Raw genomic sequence first — 22,695 nt, 5'->3', positions numbered from 1 at the left:
CATGCAACTGGAATACAATGTCATGTGTAAACCAAGTCAGCAAGCCTGACCACCCGATCCCGTTAGTGGCCTCTTACGACAAACGTAGTCGCTTATTACGGCAACCATGGGTTGCTGAAGACCTATTCTATCCCGGATTTTCATAGGTCACATGCTTAAGTACAAAGGTCAAACCAAAGATGTATATAGGTAGGATAACCAGTCTGTTCTGATTGTCTTCACTGGTCTGAGATGTGTTAATTGCCAGAGCAGGGGTTCATCGGTCGGCTATGGCACACTAAGAATCGTAGGTAATTCACTATCTGAAGACATTGTGTTTTGATTTTTACAGATTGCAGCCCCTACGTAGCATTTTATGAACTAAAGGTAAGAGTTGTCATTACTTAGAATGTGTAAGAAAGCTACCAATGTCTTGTTTTCGTGATTAAACTATTGTCCTTTCAAAGTATAGTAGCAGCAAAATTGTAAATTTATGCATCAATTTATGAAGTGGAGGATTAAGCAAGTCCTTAGTTACATTGGTCCGATTAAAGAACTATGTGTGTTTAAAATTTATGCAAATTTGTATCATATGAAATATACTTTTTTTTTAGATTTTCACTTACGTATATCATGACATTTTTGGTTACATGGAAATATTATTGAGGTCTTCCATAATCTTCATGGGTTTTAATCACAATTTCAAGAAAATCTACTGAACTATTTCTTTTCAGAAATAATGATTTTGATAATTTTGATTTTGGCAAAATGTTTGTTGAATTGACTGAAGGTTTGTTTTTTAAATGCCAAATTATCCGTCAAAACGGACAAATAAAAACATCCATTTTTATCTTAGTTTCTAATGCTTACTGTTCACCGAACCTCCATGTTCACAATTTTTTCTCAAGATAATATTTGTCATATTTTCATAAAAATTAGTAACATCTAGATCCTTAGATAGTCAATATCATATAATAAAATATGATGAAAGTTCTGAAAATAATTAAAGATATAGATCTATATGTGCATTGCAATTTTTTATACTATCCTAAATATATAGGTTGTTGTAGGAGCTCATAACATTTTCGCATTGTTGTCAAGATAGCACATATTTTGCTAAAAATATAAATTGTAAAGGTCGAGATATATCAAACTAAAACGAAGAAATTGTTATGGAAGTTTAGTTGATCTATATGTTATCATTTATTAAAATTAACCTATAAATTAATTAATTGTATATGACTATTGTCTCTTAGATGCCCTGTACTCCTCGGCCTGCGAGAGAAAGGTAATCGGTTGTAAGCATCCTACATCACACTATCACATACATTTAGAGGACGTTAAGCATAACAGAATATATATACTTAAAACATGCATTTGCACTCGCCTTTTAAATCGAATCGTTGTGTTTGGACCCCTGAACCCTGACACGGACAAAATTAATACTGCTTCGCACATAGTGGACACTGGTAGACTGTCGTCCTAGATGTCGATTTATCTGTGGTATTCATCTCTGTCTGGTATTCATGGGTCGTTCACATGTGCTGTCAGTTTACTTGACCTGCTTATGTGGTGCACATTACCAAGGCTGTTGCTTCCAGGTTCCCATCCTATCTTTTGTCACCCCATAAAATGTTGAGAAATATGGAAAATACATTTTGAGTCCCTCTACCAACAACACATGTACCAAATTTGAATAGAAGGGTTCACATTATGTTTATGTATAGGATAACGTTTCAGCTTCATTGATCCAGTGATTTCTGAGGAAATAATGTTTACAGTACGAAATTCAAATCGAAGTTTAGCACATTGCCAAAAAGAGCGTCCCTCATTCCAAATGTCAATGGTAAGGTTTGCTAAATGTAGGTGTAGGGCTTACTTGGGGCTCCTTGAGTTAACAAACGACCTTATTTCATCAGCTTTCATTTCAGTCACTAATACACCATGATGAGTCTTTGCATTGCTCAAATGCTTCATGTCATTGTCAGTTATGTTTTTAACTACTGTTTGTTAGCTGCTAATTAGTGTCTACAAGCTGGGGACATGTGTCAGCTGTCAAATAGCCTACCAATGTGATTCAGGGTGCCATTTTTTCATGTGGTTATTTTTACTGATAGGTGTTTTTACTGTAGAAAGACTTTTGCATTACATGCAAAAACGACAGTAGCCCCACCCCTACCTTTCCTGGAATGACCAAAAAATTTCCACTTGAAACATGTATCCATGTATCATTTGGACTTGGACCTCATGAATATGTATCTATATCCTGGTCACTATTGTAGTCCTATGCATTAGTCGTGTTATGAGTTCGCCTATTCTTTTCAAATAATGTTTTATTATTGGGATTTACAAATAGTTGTACCATTATGCTACATGTCATGCTATATTCGAGATGATGAAACAGTTAATGTGCGATGAAATGATGGATTAATGGACATCAAATAATGCGAAGTGGCAAAAACACACACCAGCCTCCATTCAGAAAAACCAAAACCTAAAGTATACAAAGGAAAACATGACAGGATATAGTGAGTGAGTTGGGTTTAACACCGCTTTTAACAGTATTCCAGTCATATCACGGCGTGTCAGCTTAATGTGGGAGGAAAGCCCCAAGTGATGCAGGTCTCAGACTTTTACCACTTCGGTGAAACCCACAAACCTAGAAACATAATCGGGGAAAACCAGGATTAGAACCCACAATCATAGGTTTCTGGCGTGCCTAAGGGACGCAACTCTGCACAGCGTATTGCGGCGCCTTAGACGACTGGGCCACCCGTGCCCCTGACAGGATATAAGCTCCATGAATCTTTGTTTCAGGAGAACTGCAAATATCTACGGCTGTTATTGGTTGTATCAAGATAAAAGCAACCTACCGCCACCTGCCCGTTTCATCAGAGCTTGGTGTAAATCTTCAGGAAGGTCCAGTGAAACCAACTGACTTTCCAGGCCTGGGAAGAGTTTGACATCCTCTGGCTGGTCACAGATGAACACAGCAGCAGGTGCTCCGAACGCCACAAAGTTGCCATCAGCCACTGGAAGAAGACACAGACCCTCCAGGTGCTTGTACTGATCAGATTCCAGGAGATATTTCAACAGCATGAGTTTCTTCTGTCTTGGTAATCTTGTAAAATTGTTGCTCAATCTCAGTGTGTCACAGACATCTTTAGGTGTCACTTTGTGAATGTGGGAGCTGAAATGTTTTTCTAAAGTCTTCATGAGTTTTGAAGGTACTGGGACGATGTATTTCTTGTACAGAGTAAATATTTCAACGATTAACGAATAAGCGTCATTGGCCACATCCACAAGAAAGGCGTCCTTCATCTTGATCCCCATCCTCTGGTGACTCGGTGTGAACAGTAAAGGTATATTGTGTAGCTGCTTCAGCAATGTTGAAACAAGGGGCTTCCAATTCACATCAACATCATCAATGTCTGGTATCATTCTGTAGATTTGCTGAATGATGATAATTGAATTAGTATGCACCTTGCAACATTGAACAAGAGCATTTACAATGCTATAATACACCTCAGGCAGAACTTCACTCACAAGACACTTGTTCCACTCCATAGCCTTGTCGGTGTGAGCCTGATTTTGAAGCTGATCTGCTTTTGGCCACTTGACGTGTCTCCTGTTCTGATTCAAAGCAAAGAAACCATTCACATGAACCTGCAGCCCTGTGGGACTGCGACTCTCCAGGGGGAGCGGGAGGAAACAAAACACATGACCTTTACACTGCTGACCCAGAGGAACAGCCAGACCCACATAGGGGGCGTAGGAAAGAGCTTTGTCACTGCAAAGATCTCTGAACCTTGGACTCATAGTTCCTCCTTTGTAGAAGTTGATGACAATCCATTGCTGTGAGGACTTAGGCCCTGCAACATTCACTGTTTCCACAGTTAAAGTCAACTGACTCTCTACAGATGCTGCTGGTATTCCTCCCTGTGCCTGCTTCACTTTTCTCATGAAATCTTGCTTCTCTGTCCTCACATGCTGGAGACAGTCTTGAGACAGCTGCAGTGAGAACCGGACTTGTATCTTTCTGCTCAGTCTCTGGTACAATTGTATCTTCTCTATTGACTTCAGAAATAAGAGAGTGATGGACGCCTCAGACTTAAACGCTTGGAAAAGATCCTTGACTTTCTCCTCTGTGTAAAGGTTGTCCGACAGCTTTGAGATGTTGGTTCTGAGGGGGAACCAGAAGATGGTTCCACTGTAATAGCCCTTGTGTACCGTGTCTGATGTGAAGTCAAAGATGCCACTGAAGACATTAAGGATCATCTTCTTGATTTCATTGGAAAGATCTCTCAGTTTCTTCATGTAGCAGACTCGGTCACTATTCTTCTCCTGAGGGTTGATGAACAACACAGTGTCCCCGCTTATGACACATGGGAAATCTGAAAAGTTTTTAGAAAGAAGTTTAATGATGAAATAATGTTTGTGATATCACTTGCATGTCAAATGTTCCACAACATAACAACTGAAGATTCAAATATCTGTAAGGAATCTTCCAAAATGTAAACCCGCAACAGTTGTGGTAATATCTCCAAAAATATATTACAAGTGATTCTGTGGCATTTGATTGGCTAATGAAGCTATAAGTTTATGGGCGGCCATTCGGTCAAAAAATAAATGTACACATTGTCCTTTCGTGCTCACTGACGTTCTTTATTGAAAACGTCCTTTCGTGCTCACTGATGTTCTTCATTGAAAACGTCCTTTCGTGATCACTGACGTTTTTTTGTACACATTGTTCTTTCTTTTCTTGTTATGACGTCTTTTCATAACATTTGACTATTAATATTGTATTTTGACCTTTAGTAGTTACATTTAGTTCTTTATTTGTCATATTTGACCTTAATTGCGTACTTTAGTGCTTTTTTGCAACTTAGTATTTTTTGACCGAATGGCCAGCCATATAAGTTTGTGTTTATGTTTCAATAGACGACAAGAATGAGGTTGCGCACGACTAACAGACAACTGAAATCTAAAAAGGAAACATTAAATTTTGTGAAAGCGAACAAGTTTAATCAGGACATAGTGTTCATGTTCATTTACTTGTCAAGAAGCCAATGACTTATCAACACTCATTTCATGCAAAGAACCTTCCAAAATCTAAATCCTATCATTTGTTTATGTTATCTTTCTGATTCCAACATCTGATCAAAGAAAACAATCACCAAGGTCTTACCAGTGACATGGAACACAGATTTAAATCCAAGCCCAAACCGTCCAACTTTGAGAGGTTCCTCCTCTTTGACACTGTCATGTAGCATTTTGATTCCGCGCCAGTCCTTCTCCGTGAACAAGGCATCATTGTACACACACAAGGCTGGGGCCTGAAACATAGCTCAGTACATTACTTGTGAACAGGGCATCATTGTACACACACAGGGTTTGGGCCTGAAACATAGCTCAGTACATTACTTGTAAACAAGGCATCATTGTACACACACAGGGCTGGGGCCTGAAACATAGCTCAGTACATTACTTGTGAACAAGGCATCATTGTAGACACACAGGGCTGGTGCCTGAAACATATCTTAGTACATTACTTGTGAACAAGGCATCATTGTACACACACAGGCCTGGGGCCTAAAACATAGCTCAGTACATTACTTGTGAACAAGGCAGCATTGTAGACACACGGGGCTGGGATCTGAAACACAGCTCAGTACAATACTTGTGAACAAGGCAGCATTGTACACACACAGGCCTGGGGCCTAAAACATAGCTCAGTACATTACTTGTGAACAAGGCAGCATTGTACACACACAGGCCTGGGGCCTAAAACATAGCTCAGTACATTACTTGTGAACAAGGCAGCATTGTAGACACACAGGGCTGGGATCTGAAACACAGCTCAGTACAATACTTGTGAACAAGGCAGCATTGTACACACACAGGCCTGGGGCCTAAAACATAGCTCAGTACATTACTTGTGAACAAGGCAGCATTGTACACACACAGGCCTGGGGCCTAAAACATAGCTCAGTACATTACTTGTGAACAAGGCAGCATTGTACACACACAGGGCTGGGGTCTGAAACATAGCTCAGTACATTACTTGTGTACAAGGACATCATTGTTCACACATAGGGAGGGGCCTGAAACATAGCTCAGGACATTACTTGTGAACAAGGCATCATTGTACACACAGGGCTGGGCCTGAAACATTGTTCAGTACATTACTTGTGAACAAGGCATTGATGGCAGTTTGTCCAGGGTCAGGGGTCATTCAACCATGAGAACCAAATATCTATTTCAGAGCAATTATTAGTATCCGTCATATTTTAAAGCTTTTCATTTAACATCCATGTATAATTTAATAGGAATGTTTTCTTTTGAAACCGAAAACATTTATTCTTCTAATCCTGTAGTTAAATTTCCATCCATTTGGTTTTTAAAGGCCAATTGTCGTATGCTCAAAAGCTGGTAAGAGCTACCCTATGGATTTAGTCTGATACTGCACTGACATTCTGTCAAGTAAGTTCACCTGTAATGAGGCTAGGTAACGCTTCTTCTTCAGTAGTCTGGAATCAGGGTCAATATGTCTGACATCATACAGTATTCTCATCTCACTGGCCTCGGCATCTTCAGCATTCTGGATCAACTCCTGGTAAAAATAACAAAGTCACACTCCATATTGATGTTGTAGAGACAGACATCTTGAAGGAAAAATGTGTTTTAAAGTTTCAGGTTTGACAAGATTTGATTTTAGTCACATGAAGATGACATGTCATCCTAAATTGTTAACTCATATTGAATATCTGTCCATTATCGGGGTACTGGTTCATCACTCACTCACCTTGAATATCTGCCCATCATGAGGGTACTGGTCAAGCACAGACTCAACTTGAGCATCTGTCCATCATCTGGGTACTGGTCCACCACAGACTCACCTTGAGCATCTGTCCATCATCTGGGTACTGGTCCACCACAGACTCAACTTGAGTATCTGTCCATCATCTGGGTACTGGTCCAGCACAGACTCACCTTGAGTATCTGTCCATCATCTGGGTACTGGTCCACCACAGACTCACCTTGAGTATCTGCCCATCATCAGGGTACTGGTCCAGCACAGACTCACCTTGAGCATCTGTCCATCATCTGGGTACTGGTCCACCACAGACTCACCTTGAGTATCTGCCCATCATCAGGGTACTGGTCCACCACAGACTCACCTTGAGTATCTGTCCATCATCTGGGTACTGGTCCACCACAGACTCACCTTGAGTATCTGCCCATCATCAGGGTACTGGTCCAGCAAAGACTCACCTTGAGTATCTGCCCATCATCAGGGTACTGGTCCACCACAGACTCACCTTGAGTATCTGCCCATCATCAGGGTACTGGTCCAGCACAGACACACCTTGAGTATCTGTCCATCATCTGGGTACTGGTCCAGCACGGACTCACCTTGAGTATCTGTCCATCATCAGGGTACTGGTCCAGCACAGACTCACCTTGAGTATCTGCCCATCATCAGGGAACTGGTCCAGCACAGACTCACCTTGAGTATCTGCCAATCATCGGGGTACTGGTCCAGCACGGACTCACCTTCAGCATCTGCCCATCATCAGGGTACTGGTCCAGCACGGACTCACCTTGAGTATCGGCCCATCATCTGGGTACTGGTCCAGCACGGACTCACCTTGAGTATCTGTCCATCATCAGGGTACTGGTCCAGCACAGACTCACCTTGAGTATCTGCCCATCATCTGGGTACTGGTCCAGCACAGACTCACCTTGAGTATCGGCCCATCATCTGGGTACTGGTCCAGCACGGACTCACCTTGAGTATCTGCCCATCATCAGGGTACTGGTCCAGCACAGACTCACCTTGAGTATCTGTCCATCATCAGGGTACTGGTCCAGCACAGACTCACCTTGAGTATCTGCACATCATCTGGATACTGGTCCAGCAAAGACTCACCTTGAGTATCTGTCCATCATCGGGGTACTTGTCCAGCACAGACTCACCTTGAGTATCTGTACATCATCTGGATACTGGTCCAGCAAAGACTCACCTTGAGTATCTGTCCATCATCGGGGTACTGGTCCAGCACAGACTCACCTTGAGTATCTGTCCACCATCAGGGTACTGGTCCAGCACAGACTCACCTTGAGTATCTGTCCATCATCGGGGTACCGGTCCAGCACAGACTCACCTTGAGTATCTGTCCATCATCGGGGTACTGGTCCAGCACAGACTCTCCTTGAGTATCTGTCCATCATCTGGGTACTGGTCCAGCACAGACTCACCTTGAGTATCTGTCCATCATCGGGGTACTGGTCCAGCACGGACTCACCTTGAGTATCTGTACATCATCTGGATACTGGTCCAGCAAAGACTCACCTTGAGTATCGGCCCATCATCGGGGTACTGGTCCAGCAAAGACTCACCTTGAGTATCGGCCCATCATCAGGGTACTTGTCCAGCACAGACTCACCTTGAGTATCTGCCCATCATCAGGGTACTGGTCCAGCACGGACTCACCTTGAGTATGTGCCCATCATCAGGGTACTGGTCCAGCACGGACTCACCTTGAGTATCTGCCCATCATCAGGGTACTGGTCCAGCACGGACCTGAGCTGCTTGATGAGGGTGGGCAGCTCCATGCACATATACCCTTCATCATCAGACTCGGAGTCTGAAATATATACAAGTTAGAATAACATATTGACACTGTTGTGCTTTATTTCCAGTCATCAGTCATGTTTTTACAACAAATTCCCAACACTATTTGTCACAAGAGAAATGTTAGATAAATCAAGCATCATCATGTTTTTAATTAAATAGTTTCAATCATTGCAACACCCAACCTCTTTTGCATCCAATGGGACATGAATTGGATTGTAAGTATTTGTGGCCATAAGGATGAAAGTACTGATGATCCTGTAGATATCATCATCATTAAACAAATAGAAATGCTTTATAATTAAATTTCACATTTTGATTTGTTAATAGTCAGTTGTGTACTTCCTTCAAAAAATAAATAAATGACGAGATTTAATCTTCGTCACAAACTGCATGACTTAAGAATTAAGCAGATTGGACTGGAAAAACTTTTGAAATCAATTCACCAACCATTCCATTTGCAGACCTATCATTATGATCACTATCACAAGCTTCTTCGTCATCCCAAGGGCTTCTGAGTAGACTTGCACAAGTCTCTAAGGCAATAATTATTAGTTTGAATCATAAGTTCTAGATTCTGTAAATAATAAGAACAAGTTGTCCCTATGGGAGACTGGAGTACTGTCCACATCTAGACTTGCCTATTTGAGGAGGATGGAATTACTATGCATTCATAGACTTTTCTTTCAGTACAGCGTTGGAGCAAGGCTAGCTTCTGAGATGCAGTTGTAAATCGGAGAGAGGATGCAGAGCAAGGTGGAAGGATCCGTGTTGATTAGTATGCCTTTGATTAGTATGCCACTTTGCAAATGTAGTGGCGACTGTGATCACATTTAATTGTCCCTTGCCAACCAAACAATTAGCCATTACAGCATATTTCAATAAATATAAAATTTGTTCTTTAAATATTCTGTTGTTGTCACTGTGTTCAACATATGAGAATAAAGTATTGGAATAGTTAATTGGCCTTGATGAAGCATGTCTTAAAGAAATGCTGAAGAAGAAAGAAATGCATATTTTTTAAATTTCTTCACACGTTAGATTACCTATTATAATCAAGATACATAGTCTATTATGATAAGGTTATTTACTTAACAAATCTAGTGTTGGGTAAATACATTCCAGAATGTTCTTTTTTTCTTTATATATTTAGGTTGTGGATCATATTCATACGAGATACAGGTTCTACTACACCAAATCAGAATCAGTTGTTCGACAAGCCATTTTTGTAGAGACTTCAGTGCAGATTGAATCATCTGGCAGCAGTGATTGGATGATTTTGTGTAAAGTTTTTATTTTCTAAATGCACATCCATACAGTAATTAACACTGACCATGTTTTTCTATATTTAGTGCTGTCTTTTGTAACATGATGACTTGTGACCAGAGATATTTTCAAGCAAGTGACATTTAGTGTTGAACTGGGGGTGGTGTGTTTAGCTTCCTTGGCCCCGTTCCACAAAGTGATCTTAGCGCTAAGTCGATCGTAACTCCCATTCTTTAACACTGACTTACGGCAATCGTAGCGCTAAGATCGCTTTGTGGAACGGGGCCCTGTACTTGGAAAAGGAGCTGACAAAGCTAGTCAATTGTTTTTGTTTTTATTGCTGCTTTAAGGCCAGACTGTGCACACATGTACATGTAATAGCCTCAGATAGTTCAAACAAAACATAACGTTACTATAGAAGCCTATGAGAAAACTTTTGGTTGTGTGTAACCTATACTAGAATTTCATTCGATCGTGGTGGCCATATTGGATTTTAGGGGGCTGGCCCCGTATCTAAAAATATTTTGAATGTCATTACTTACAACTGTGCCAAGTTTTATACTTTTATCACAAAGTGCACAACTGAGCCTCAATCTGTCATGAAACGTATGCACTAATCACAGCACAGCCAGTTAAAATCTGTCCGCCATATATCTCCAAAGGTATCTTTGCATATCAGTTTCATCTTCATCTTTTCATTTTCGTCAGATTTGTCTTTTGTTGACATGTTGTCCCTTGTTTTCATGCCAGCCATTATGCTTGTTGTCATGGGAACTACTGCTAAGGCCAACAAAACTGTACAGCACCGAACATACAAGTCAGGCTTATCAATGCAAAGGTTAAAATAACCTCTCATGAACAATGCTAGTGATTGTCATAAATCTCATGGCTTGCAGTTGATTATGCAATATTTATCGCTATTTATTCACAGCTGGTGATTATTTCACAGCCACAGTAATTGACAATCAATATTACCAACTACTGTGCAACACTTGACAAACAATAATTACCTTTAGAATACAGTACCACGAGCCTTTCAAACACGTGACAGTACCCTATTACGTAATTTGTAGTATTTTTGGCAAGTCTCACCGGCGAAACAATGTCCTGTGGCATCACGGGTCATCGAGTGTGCATAAGCTCCTCCCAGTGATCTATCATCTCTACATGCCAGGGCTTTGAATACGCCCAGCGGTGTTGAGAGTTTTGAATATTTGTTTACTAAATATAGCCTGCAGCGGCGCATTTTATAGCAAGCACTAGTTTACGAAAGCACTTTTATTTTATATACATTTTTTATTTTGTTTTTCTCGTAATTCAAGTGGCTAAAATGGTTACAAATGGGAACTAGTATACATATATTATTATATACATATGCAGTGTATTAGGAATATTATATTGGCGCTGAACACATCCATATGTCGCCATGCAGTGCACGATTCGATAGACATGCAACTGAGGTCACCATGTAACAACTTTTAAACTCCACACAGAGATGCAATGTCTGCTTGCTCAATAAACTATTGGCTAAGTTCATTCCCAGTTAGTGTTGATAGGAGTTTCCCCTTGTGTGGGTGTTCCTGCAGACAAACATGGATGCAAACCATTTGGCACCGCTCTATTCATATGTGATTTCTAAGGTTAATTCACTGAGCAAAATTACGTCTTAAACAAAATTATTTTAAGAATCACATTAACTGCTAAAGAGATTAATAATACCCCAATGTGCCTCCATACCATAAATATCATAATATAAAAAAATATGTATTTTGCTCCCCAAAGGCTAGTATAATACATTGTGTGGTTGCTAATATATGGTATTTATGGTATGGAAATACCATAATCTCTATTTATTTTTTGCGGTCATGTTCTCAACTTTAACTCGTGACTTATATAATGGAACATTGTAAACACATTAAAACACGAGGCCAATAGGCTCACCTGGATATTTATGCAATCATGACAAAATATACATTGGCATTGTACATGTAATATAATACTGCAAATATTTCGTAATTTTGACTCTGTCAGCATTTAAAAGGGGAGGATGGCAAATCAGACTGCATGAAAATGTACTTCTTATAATATTTATAAAGATCTGAACCGTTTCCATTTTATGATCCAGGATCTAAGTTTCCAGCGGCAAGGCTGGACCCCAGGGCGAATCCTATTGGCATAAATGTATTATTCTCTTCATAACAAACAAATGTATACAATGTATCTGTTTATTATAGGGTGGGGATCATATGCTATTGCTATGTTTGTATGTTATGGGTTCAGACCCTCCATTTCTCCAATTTGAATCCTCACCACCGGAGAATGCTTCCACCCAAATGAGGTTGATATCTATCTCTTAGTTCCAGAGGAGAAGTCGCTTAAAGCAATATAGCCAGATTACCACTATTTGGACCCGCCCCTCAGTCCCTTGAGGGGTCAGTCCCTCTATTTACAAAAATTTGAATCCTCACCAACGGAGAATGCTCCCAACCAAATATTGTTGATATCTTTCTCTTAGTTCCAGAGGAGAAGTCGCTTAAAGCAATATAGCCAAATTACCCCTATTTGGCCCCGCCCCTCAGTCCCTTGGGGGGTCAGCCCCTCCATTTATACAATTTTGAACCTCACCACTGGAGAATGCTCCCAACCAAATATGGTTGATATCTTTCTCTTAGTTCCAGAGAAGACGCTTAAAGCAATATAGCCAAATTACCCCTATTTGACCTCAAATTTCATTTATTTCCAATTAGTGGTTCAGAAGAAGAAGTCGTTTGAAAAAAATGTTGACATACGGACGGACGGACAATGGATGGACGACAGACGGACAATGGACGGCCGACGGACGTCATGTTATGGCATAAGCTCACTTTGGTCCTGAGGACCAGTTTAGCTGACAATATGTCTCATGGCTTCTGAGCACAAGGGGCTGGTGTGAAGGCTGTATTTTAAAAAAAAATAGCTGCTCTGTTAGCCATATCATATTTTTCCAAATGAAATGTCTTCTAATTAAGTAGCCAAAGATATGTAGAACATGAACTGTGATAGGTTCAATAGTAAATGTTAGTTTTCAGACTGACTGACGAACGATAATCAGAGACACAAGCTCATACGATGTGAAGGAGAGCTAAATTTGGAGGACATAAAACATCTGACCAGCAAAATTCTATCATTCCTAGATAAGAGTCAGTAGCACTGTACAGAACATACACTGGGTCTAATGGGCTCTTCTGATGCATCAAACTCAAACACAGGGAAGTATGATGAAATGAGATTTGTTTGTTTGTTAATTAATGCCACACTCAGCAATATTACAGCTATATGATGGCAGTCTGTAAATAATTCCAGTGATTGATATAATGAGCATCGATCCACGCAATTTGGGATCGATGACAAGCACCAACCAAGTCAGCGAGCATGACCACCCGATACGGTTAGTCGCCTTTTACGGCAAGCATGGGTTGCTGAAGACCTAGGTGGCAAGGGATGCCCTGCACTGCATCCAAGGTGTCAGTACATGGAGGGGCATTGTATCGAAAGCTCACTGTAGTAGGAATTCACTTGACTGGACTAAACCATTTAGATAGCAGAAGGAATCATGAATGTCTGATTCTGCCAGGTCTATCATGTCACTTGCATATGTGCACAATATTACAGCATAATATGAAATATGTTTGGTAAAAAATGGAATGTTGCGTTTTTCAAATGATGCATATCTACAACAATGGACAAGTCGAATTGAAATTATGAAATTAGCAACTGTCATCGAAAAAGTGAAACTTTCACGAACAGTTTCCTATATATAATGTGACTATCACTTCATCTGTGGCCATAGCAACATCCAACAAAATATGCAATTGTATGAATGAGTATGAAGAATGAGTATTTTAATTTTTTTCTCCAAATTCAGCACAATGCCCTGAATGTACTCACAAGATTTAGCTTAGTTTTCACTGGTATTTACATGCACGAATGTACGCACACACAATATTTATAAAAAAAATGATGGTCCAGATAAAGGTTAATTTTCTTTATAGATTTCAGACACAAAATATATTGTGAACTTGACATGCACTGTATCCTAAAAACATTAAATAGATCAACTCCACCTTTCACAGAAAAATACTGCATGTTTTGAAGCAGAATATCAAATAGCGGGTCCCTTACTATGAGTCAGCTAAACAATGTACCTAACTGTTGATACATAGGATGCTTTTTGAAATATACACTTCACAATAAATGATTGGCACATAACCTGTCTAAAACTGCTGACATTTTGACTAGACTCCCACCTACCTTGACTCATGGCTAGCCTCCTTGGATGGCTCACCACTGTGCTACATCAAAAACGTCACTCCTTGTATCTGAAATTAAAGCAGGTAAATAAGATTTGTTTGTTTGTTTGTTGTTTAACGCCACACTCAGCACTATTCCAGCTATATGACGGCAGTCTGTAAATAAATCGAGTCTGGACCAGACAATCCAATGATTAACATCATGAGCATCGATCCATGATACGATGATAAGCATCAACCTTGTCAGCGAGTCTGACTACCCGATCCCGTTAGTCATGTTAGTCGCCTCTTACAACAAGCATAGTCACCTTTTATGGCAAGCATGGGTTGCTGGAGACCTATTCTACCTCGGATCTTCACAGATTTTTGATTGGACTTGTTAGTCCAGCCAAAACATAACTCAATAAGTGCTGTCTAGTACGGCAAGGGTGGAAACTGGATTTTTACAGACAGTTAACTCCCTTGCCGCAGGAAGATGGTCGAAAGTGTGTGTAGATTATGATACCACTATAATATAGAGCCTGCGATGATATAGAGTCATACTACAATTCCTGAGGCATGGATGATTGGGGCATTGTGACATGGTAGATATGTCAGTGTAACATGGTAGATATGTCAGTGTCACATGGTAGATATGTCAGTGTGACATGGTACATGTCAGTGTGACATGGTAGATATGTCAGTGTGACATGGTAGATATGTCAGTGTGACATGGTACATATCAGTGTGACATGGTAGATATGTCAGTGTAACATGGTAGATATGTCAGTGTGACATGGTAGATATGTCAGTGTGACATTGTACATATCTCAGTGTAACATGGTAGATATGTCAGTGTGACATGGTACATATCTCACTGTGACATGGTACATATGCCCATATGTGATAGAGTTCCACCAGATAGAAATCTGTGTTGATGTTACTGAACTTTGCAATATATTTATTTAGAGCTTCGGCCCTCAAGGCTGATATGGGAGTCTCGGGTTGATATGGGGATCCAGAGTAGAATAGGTCTTCAGCAACCCATGTTTGCAGTAAAAGGCGACTATGCGTGTCGATCAGGTGGTCAGGCTCGCTGACTTGGTTGATGCATGTCATCATATCCCAATTGCATGGATCGATGCTCATGATGTCACTCACTGGATTGTCTGTTCCAGACCCGATTACTTTCAGACCGTCGTCATAGAGCTGAAATATTGCTGAGTGCTGCGTTAAACAACAAACAAACAAACAACTCATGTCATACTCCATATCTTTGTTGTTGTTTTTTTGTTTGTTGTTGCTTTTTTTTGTTTGTTTTTTGTTTAACGCACTCAGCAACATTCCAGCTAAATGACTGTGGTCTGTAAATAATCAAATCTGGACCAGACAATCCAGTGATTACCATCATGCTCATCGATCCACGCAATTGGGATACGATGACATGTATCAGCGAGCCTGACCACCCAATCACGTTAGCCTCCTCTTACGGCAAGCATGGTTTGCAAAAGACCTATTCTACCCCGGATCTTCAAGGGTCTAAAGTATGATATGAAAACTGCCATATATTCATGATAATAACCTCTAATTATCAGCAGTAGTCTGGATGCCATCTTGGATTTATTTATCTGATTACAAGACAATCGGAACACATTCCTTGACACTGGAATCCTTGAATAAAACATGAAAATCGCTCTTCGCAGTTGTAGACAAGAGCCCATATGTCAGTTTGTTCTACCTATGGATAATTCTAGTTCAACCATCTTGAATTTTTAAAAACCTTGAATTGTTAATGGTACATGCTGTTCCTTGCCATGTCTGAAGGACAGATTCCAGTCCAAGGGACAATTTGTTTCTTATCATAAACAACACCTTATGAACAAAAGGGTAATGTTACAATGTCCAAGTGCCCCCAACATGATATCTTACCTGTCTACCGCATAAAAGGTGCATCAATGTAATTCGCTTCGCTACATGGGGTAGGTGCTTCTCCGCAGCTAGCACTCACAGCGTAGTCACAACCAATCCTGAATCAATACCACATAACACATGACAAGCTTCAGCTCCAAAGTCGTAATTCCAGGAAAAGGAATGACTTCCACGAAACAACAGCAAGTCCACATACAGCTGTTCTTCACAGTAACCATACATGCGCAATACACATCAGTTTATGTGCAGGCTGTTGGGAAATCTATTTCAGTTCAATGTACTCAATGGCATAGAAAGATTTCTTTGGTCGGGGACAATACGTGCTACAATTGTTTGCGCTGCAATGCGCACCAAGCGCCGTTGACACATTTGTTCAAAGGAGGGGTTTATCATTCAACAAATTATTTTTAGCGCGTTTCAAGTCGTGTTACTTTTGTTGAAACCTATTCAAGTGATTTTGTGTTAGTGTTGTTATATTTCACGCTGATAATACATTGTATATAATTTAAAAAACTCCCAATTGTATAAATGTGTGTTGCAGAGAGTGTAGGTGTAGATGCACCCGTGCATTCCAAGTTGAATCAGGGTATGCGCACACGAAGTGCAGATTTCGAGTATACTCACGGGATATATGTGTAAGATGCACTGTATGTGTAAAGGTGAGGTGTATTGATTCAGTAGGTATTTACAAGACTATTGCACTTATTTAGCGACGCAGTAAGTCGACCCGCACTCATATGCGGCAGTGCAGCAAACAAGCAAATATAATAGTGCAGGCGCACTGAGGTTACCATGCCACAGTTTAACATTGATACGCCGCCCTGACAATGTATATGTATATACATTATTTCCATGACGAAACTTCGGGGAAGGTGGTTTAAGGGCACAACAAACGTTTTTAAGGAAAGTTCCGATATGCAATCCCTGCATCGACGATGCTGTTCCAAATAGGAAAGACAAAACTAATCCAGAGAAATTACAACATTGATCATCGAAAATCTGCCGCTATTTTCGAATCTGTCCATTGTTCTATGATCCCAGTTGTCAGAGAGACAAAGAGAAAATCAATGTCTAATTTGACGTTCACGTTTCGTGCGAACAATGCGATAGTGCAGTGTAACTCCCCAAAACTACGAGAACAAGAAAACCTATCCCAAATCAAGTTGGCAGATAGACTTAAAGAAGATGCCCCCCTAAACAAAGGACACACCTACGTATGCAACATCGTGGTCTGCTATTAAAGATTCGATAACGGGAATGCTACCAAGACGATCGCAGCAAAGGAAATAGCTGCGGGTTTACTTCACTTCATCTATATTTTTGGTGCTTCGCTTATTTTACAGTCCGATAATGGACGAGAGTTTCGCAATGGAGACTTTGAGGCTGTTGATAAAGAATTTGAAACGGTACAATTGCACGGACGTCGCTATCACCCACAGAGTCAGGGAAGAGTTGAGCGATTTAATCGTACATGTATGTGTGATTTGGCCATGCTTACCTAGCTTTGGCATGTTTAATTGCCCAAATTTTGTGCAATGCCTACTTGTCTGAAACTCGTTTTGTGAGTTGGTTCAACTTATCCTGGTTTACCAGTAGTTGGTCTGACCAGTCGGAACAGGTGGACATCTGCACGTAAAAATAATCAGGCATTGCTATGATTATCCAGTTATCTCAACATTATGCTTACAGTATGCATAAACTCCATAAAACAATCACATTGGATTAAATAAGGATTATGTGATTGAGTCAACAATCACTTATCACTACGTTAGGGTTTCAACCTTCACAATCATTTGATGAATGACGTGACACTTTATTCGTTATTGCTCTCTGGGGTTGGTTTGTTGTTTAACGCCGCACTCAGCAATATTCCAGCTACATGCCAACTGTTTGTTAATAATCGAGTCTGGACCATACAATCCAGTGTTTGACAACATGAGCATCGATCCACGCAATTTGGATACGATAACATGCATCAAACAAGTCAGCGACCCTGACATCCAAATCCCGCTATTCGCCTCTTACGACATGAATCGTCTCTCTTTATGGCAAGCATGGGTTCCTGAAGACCTTTTCTACCCCGCATCTTCAAGGGTCTTCTCCGGAGTAAAAAGAAAAGTATATTATGTTTACAGCAAATGAATTCCCTTCATTGTCACTTTACTCCTCAAATGCAGTTATCTATGCAAACTTGCTGTCACCGTTTTCACAGTCTCAGGGTACCTCTGGTACTCCTTGTCGCGGACCACCCGCTACCCCTTTCTTCACAATGATACGCGCCATTGGGCGGACCTCATATTTAGTCATACCGGGTTAATTGTCAGGTCATATCCTAACTTACCCTGGCTTACCATTAGAAGAGTTTTACAACCCCATGAGAACAACGGGCTGAACAAGACTACCAAACCATTCACCCCGTATCAGCTCTATTACAGACGGCCAAACTTTGCTGCCCCTCTAGAACGGGTAGGTACAATCTACATATAAGACGTTATTTATCTACATTGGTTGTGCCCAATCGGTGCTCATGATGTCAGTCACTGGATTGTCTGGTCCAGACTCGATTATTTACATACCGCCTTCATATTGGAATAGTTCTGAGTGCGTTAAACAACAAACAACCAAACAAAACATTTGTTGTGTGAAAAAACAACAATAATGAACACATTAAATGGTATGCATTTTTGCATTTGCGTTAATATCGCAAGAAACGAAATGTGAAAGACACGTTTACCGAATATATCATGTGTAGAACAATGTCTCCGATCAAACATATTTTAATCATGGCTTTAGGCTTTTTGCATTCTAATAAATCAGTAAGTGAAGATGATAGGCTCTTAATCACAACATTATCGTTTTTGTAAAATAATTGATTAAGTAATCCATTTAGGTCCCTTACGTATGTCTGACGAAAGAGGAAAGAGGTCCTGGTTGTGGCCCACATTCATGTGGAACTGTGTGACGGACACAAGAGCAGTGAAGGGGGACTTGCAGGAGGACGCTGAAGACCTGGAACCTTTAGACCTTCCAGGTATTTTGATCTGGCAGGTTTTTTATCAAGTGTAATAAATAATACTGTACCTTTTTCTAGCAGATGGTATGAATTGTTATAGTTACTCAATAAACTTACCGGTGTGAGTATTCCAGGAAACGAAGTCTTAACCCTCAATGTGTTTGTGTTTTTATCAACAACGCACAGTGAAAAATAGCGCTGTATTTGAAATGAAATAAAACTCCTTGCGTTTCGGGTGTTAAATTGAACGCGATATATTGGAATATGAAAGTTTGTTGTTAGATGGGATTTCAGGACTACGACGACGAAACACACGTCTTATACAGAACAGACAGACGACACTGAGATGAACGACGCCTGTTGTGCTCTTAACCCTACAATGGTCTTAAGTCTACAATATTCATGAGTGGGCGTGGCTTATATGTGCACGTGACACTTATTTCGTACGCACTGCTTCACACCTGAACCCGGAAGTGCATCGTGCTTCTGCCGAGTTGTGACAGCACACAGCGTGCGGTGAGACTGCATTGTTTGCATTACAACCTAACCTGAAGAAACGTTCCTTCTTTATCAATCTGCAAACTATCATTATTTTATGCAAAAGTATGAGGAAATATCTCAAAATGTTTGTAAAACGTTGGTGTATTTGTAAGCAATTGTGTTTTTTAAGGAATTTAATTCTCAGTATCACCTTTCACTTTGCCATTGTGTCATGCAAAATAAATACTGTGATTTGGGCATTAAAATAGGAATTATTCCTTTTCGTTGGCAGTATGCCATAACTCCCGTATAGCAACGTATATATCAAGTTCCATATCAACTACTTCTCATGCACTCCCTGTTTCCTTCAGCGTTTTCACTTGTGGTGTGTTTAGATGGGCTAAATATGGACGCAATAACTTTCTTAAAAACATATCCAGTATAACATTAAATTCAAAATTTCAAATTCTAATCCAGGCTAATAATGTTCATATTTATTACATTAATTATGGTTAAATGTCAGTGGTTTTCCTTCCCCATCAGGTAGTTTGAAAGAGGAGAAAGTTATGTGTCACCCACACACAAGATGATTGATCAATATCAGTTTTGTAAATCCATAAAAAAATAAATTGAATTCGTTTTCGTTTTGTTTGCAGGTCTTCCCAGTTGGAATTGGTGTTTATGTCTTGGTGTTCATGTCAGGGTCAGATAAAGTATAATGTTTTTTAATCAATACACTGGAGTTTAGTTTTGCATTTTTGGTATGCATGAGAAGTATTGTATACAGGCTACTAGCCTTGCTCCAAGGCTGTACTGAAAGAAAAGTCCATGGATGTATAGTAATTCTATACTCATAATGGGCAAGTCTAGATGAATCCAATGTCAACATGTTCTTACTCTTTACATGATCTAGAAATTAATATTTAAATCTAATAATTTTGGCCTGAGGGACTGGTGCAAATCTAACAGGCTACCCATTGTGCAGGTTAGGCAAATTAAACAGTACAAATGTATCAGTTTGTTTAAAAGACATCTATGTCTATGTAAGTGTTTGGGACATCCCGTGAAAACATAAATAGAGTAAAGTGTGGCAGCAGTGAGGTAGTTTGTTTTAATGCTGCTATGAGCATAATGCCAGACACGTCACGGTAGAGGGCACCAAGTATACACATTGGCATGTGGGCGGGGTGGTGTCACAAGCTAATGATAGTACCAGTCAGCAGAACCAGTGCCCTACATCTGTGTATATTATTAGTTTTACACTCACATATATACAATGGCTGTGAAGCACGTGTATTACCATGAATAGAACACGTTCTTGACATCAGATTATACATGCGTTTTGTCTGCTGTTAAATTTTTGTTCAAATCTGAAGAAAGAAGAGAATACTCCCATGTAGGAACTAAATAGTGTCTCTAATAGTGTAATTAGGGATGATGTAAGCTTCACATTGGCTTTTTGTTTGTGACACACGATTAGACATTCATTCAATGATAACTTAATACAAGAATTAAGTGTATATAGCTGAACATAGATAAGCATGTTCAAGGTACATTTGTCAAGGTGGACATTTTCTGAGAAGTCAGAATGTAGACATCCATCACCTCCTGGGGTTAGTTGTTGGTGTATTCACTTCACAGGGCACATTTCAGCATAGCGTGACAAAAGAAATGAGGTTCATTGAAGATGTTTTATTACAAAAATACAAAACAACCTTTGTATATTATTGATGACAAACCTAAGGCACATAAGAAAAAAAAAAACATATAAGAAATTGTTAGCTAACAGCAACATATGCATACTACATGATAGTTTATATTTGATATCTTTTCACTCTTGTTTAATGCTGTATTCAGCCATGTTCCAGCCACCTGTTTGTAAATCAAGACCAGACAAATCAGCCATTCCTATTATGAGCAACGATACACACCATCGGGGTACGGTGACACACAATCAATAAAATCATCAAATCTGACAGCCCAATCTATTTATTATAGATGTTATGACTAGAATAGATTGCTGGGGTCCTCCTGTTCTAACCCATGTTAATTGCAATGAGGCAGACTAAATGATTATTATGTTAGATATTATTAGTTATGGTCTTTGGTTGCCGTATGCGATGTCATATTCTTTTGTTAACCTAATATGACACTGTATACAGTAACTAAAGACACCATAACGAATATTATGCCGAAAGGTTTACACTATTTGGTTTCTTTGTCGCACATGTCATGTCAAACCTTAAAACTCAAAACGTAACACTTACAACCTAAGGCGTTAAGGGTCAAAGGGAGACTACTCTTCAAACCTCCGAGGCCAAACCTTGTTGATAGTTTTAAGTTTATATAATCTTTATTAAAGTCACGAACGTGATCCCAAAAAAAACAACGTCCTTGCACATCAAAATTAATGATATAAAAACACAAAACAGTGTCGAATAACGAATTTCTGTACCAGAATTTACATGTGAAATATGTAAGGTGAGTGTTGGAAAATCAAAAATGGCTGTTACTGACGGTATACAGTCTCATATTAGGTCAGTAACAACCATCTTGGATTTTTACTGACGGCTCATATGGGGTTAGTAGTTCTGCTCTCTAATTGGTCAATCTCACTTTGGGGCATAGTAAAATAATATGTCAAAGTCAAAGAAGTTTATTGTACAAAAGGCTACCGGCCCATATACAAGAAAGAGTTACGCATGTTGATACAATTATATTTGTTACACATTGGGATATACACGCTGTTTGATTAATTCATTTCTTTTGGCTAATGCATGCTTAACATAAAGAGAAAGATTTAATATATTTGATTCGTTCTTTGTCCTTGACAGACAAACACAAAATGAATTTCATTTTCTATCTCTAGATTACACAATGGACAAATTCTTTTCATTTTTTCAATGGACAGTTTTCTTCCTTCATTTACAAATAGGTCTAGCAAACCAAGTCGATATTTAATTAACTGTTTTCTTAAGTTTTCCGTAGTGAGTACTGATAAATATATTTCTGGTTGAAGTAAAGACTTGAAAGTTTTGTAATATTCATAACGTGAACTATCCTCTAAAGTGGAGTGCCATTCTTGGTAGAACATATTTATAGACCGATTCCGAAATTCATTA

General features: G+C 39.6%; 1 protein-coding gene across 2 annotated transcripts in view; it reads right to left on the bottom strand.

The window, feature by feature from the left end:
- LOC124136329 (sacsin-like) overlaps positions 1–16,317 on the bottom strand; it is a 39,061-nt gene extending 22,744 nt beyond the window's left edge. Inside the window, exons 1-6 of one of the 2 annotated variants that reach the window (XM_048401438.1) lie at positions 16,081–16,317; positions 14,174–14,241; positions 8,524–8,630; positions 6,473–6,592; positions 5,168–5,315; positions 2,853–4,373 (exon numbers count right to left, since the gene is read on the bottom strand). In XM_048401438.1, coding sequence (XP_048257395.1) covers positions 2,853–4,373; positions 5,168–5,315; positions 6,473–6,592; positions 8,524–8,630; positions 14,174–14,183 — 1,906 coding nt within the window. In that variant the 5' untranslated portion in view covers positions 14,184–14,241; positions 16,081–16,317. Of the gene's footprint in view, positions 1–2,852; positions 4,374–5,167; positions 5,316–6,472; positions 6,593–6,972; positions 6,979–8,523; positions 8,631–14,173; positions 14,242–16,080 lie in introns of those variants that run through there. The other variant, XM_048401439.1, reaches the window with a different exon arrangement.
- Between the last annotated feature and the right edge of the window lie 6,378 nt (positions 16,318–22,695).

The sequence above is a fragment of the Haliotis rufescens genome, unplaced genomic scaffold (genome assembly GCF_023055435.1).
Source record: "Haliotis rufescens isolate VD_foot unplaced genomic scaffold, xgHalRufe1.0.p SCAF_22, whole genome shotgun sequence".
Taxonomy (NCBI): domain Eukaryota; kingdom Metazoa; phylum Mollusca; class Gastropoda; order Lepetellida; family Haliotidae; genus Haliotis; species Haliotis rufescens.
Note: the sequence above shows the minus strand (reverse complement) of the source record. Positions and strands in the feature narration are given on the sequence as shown.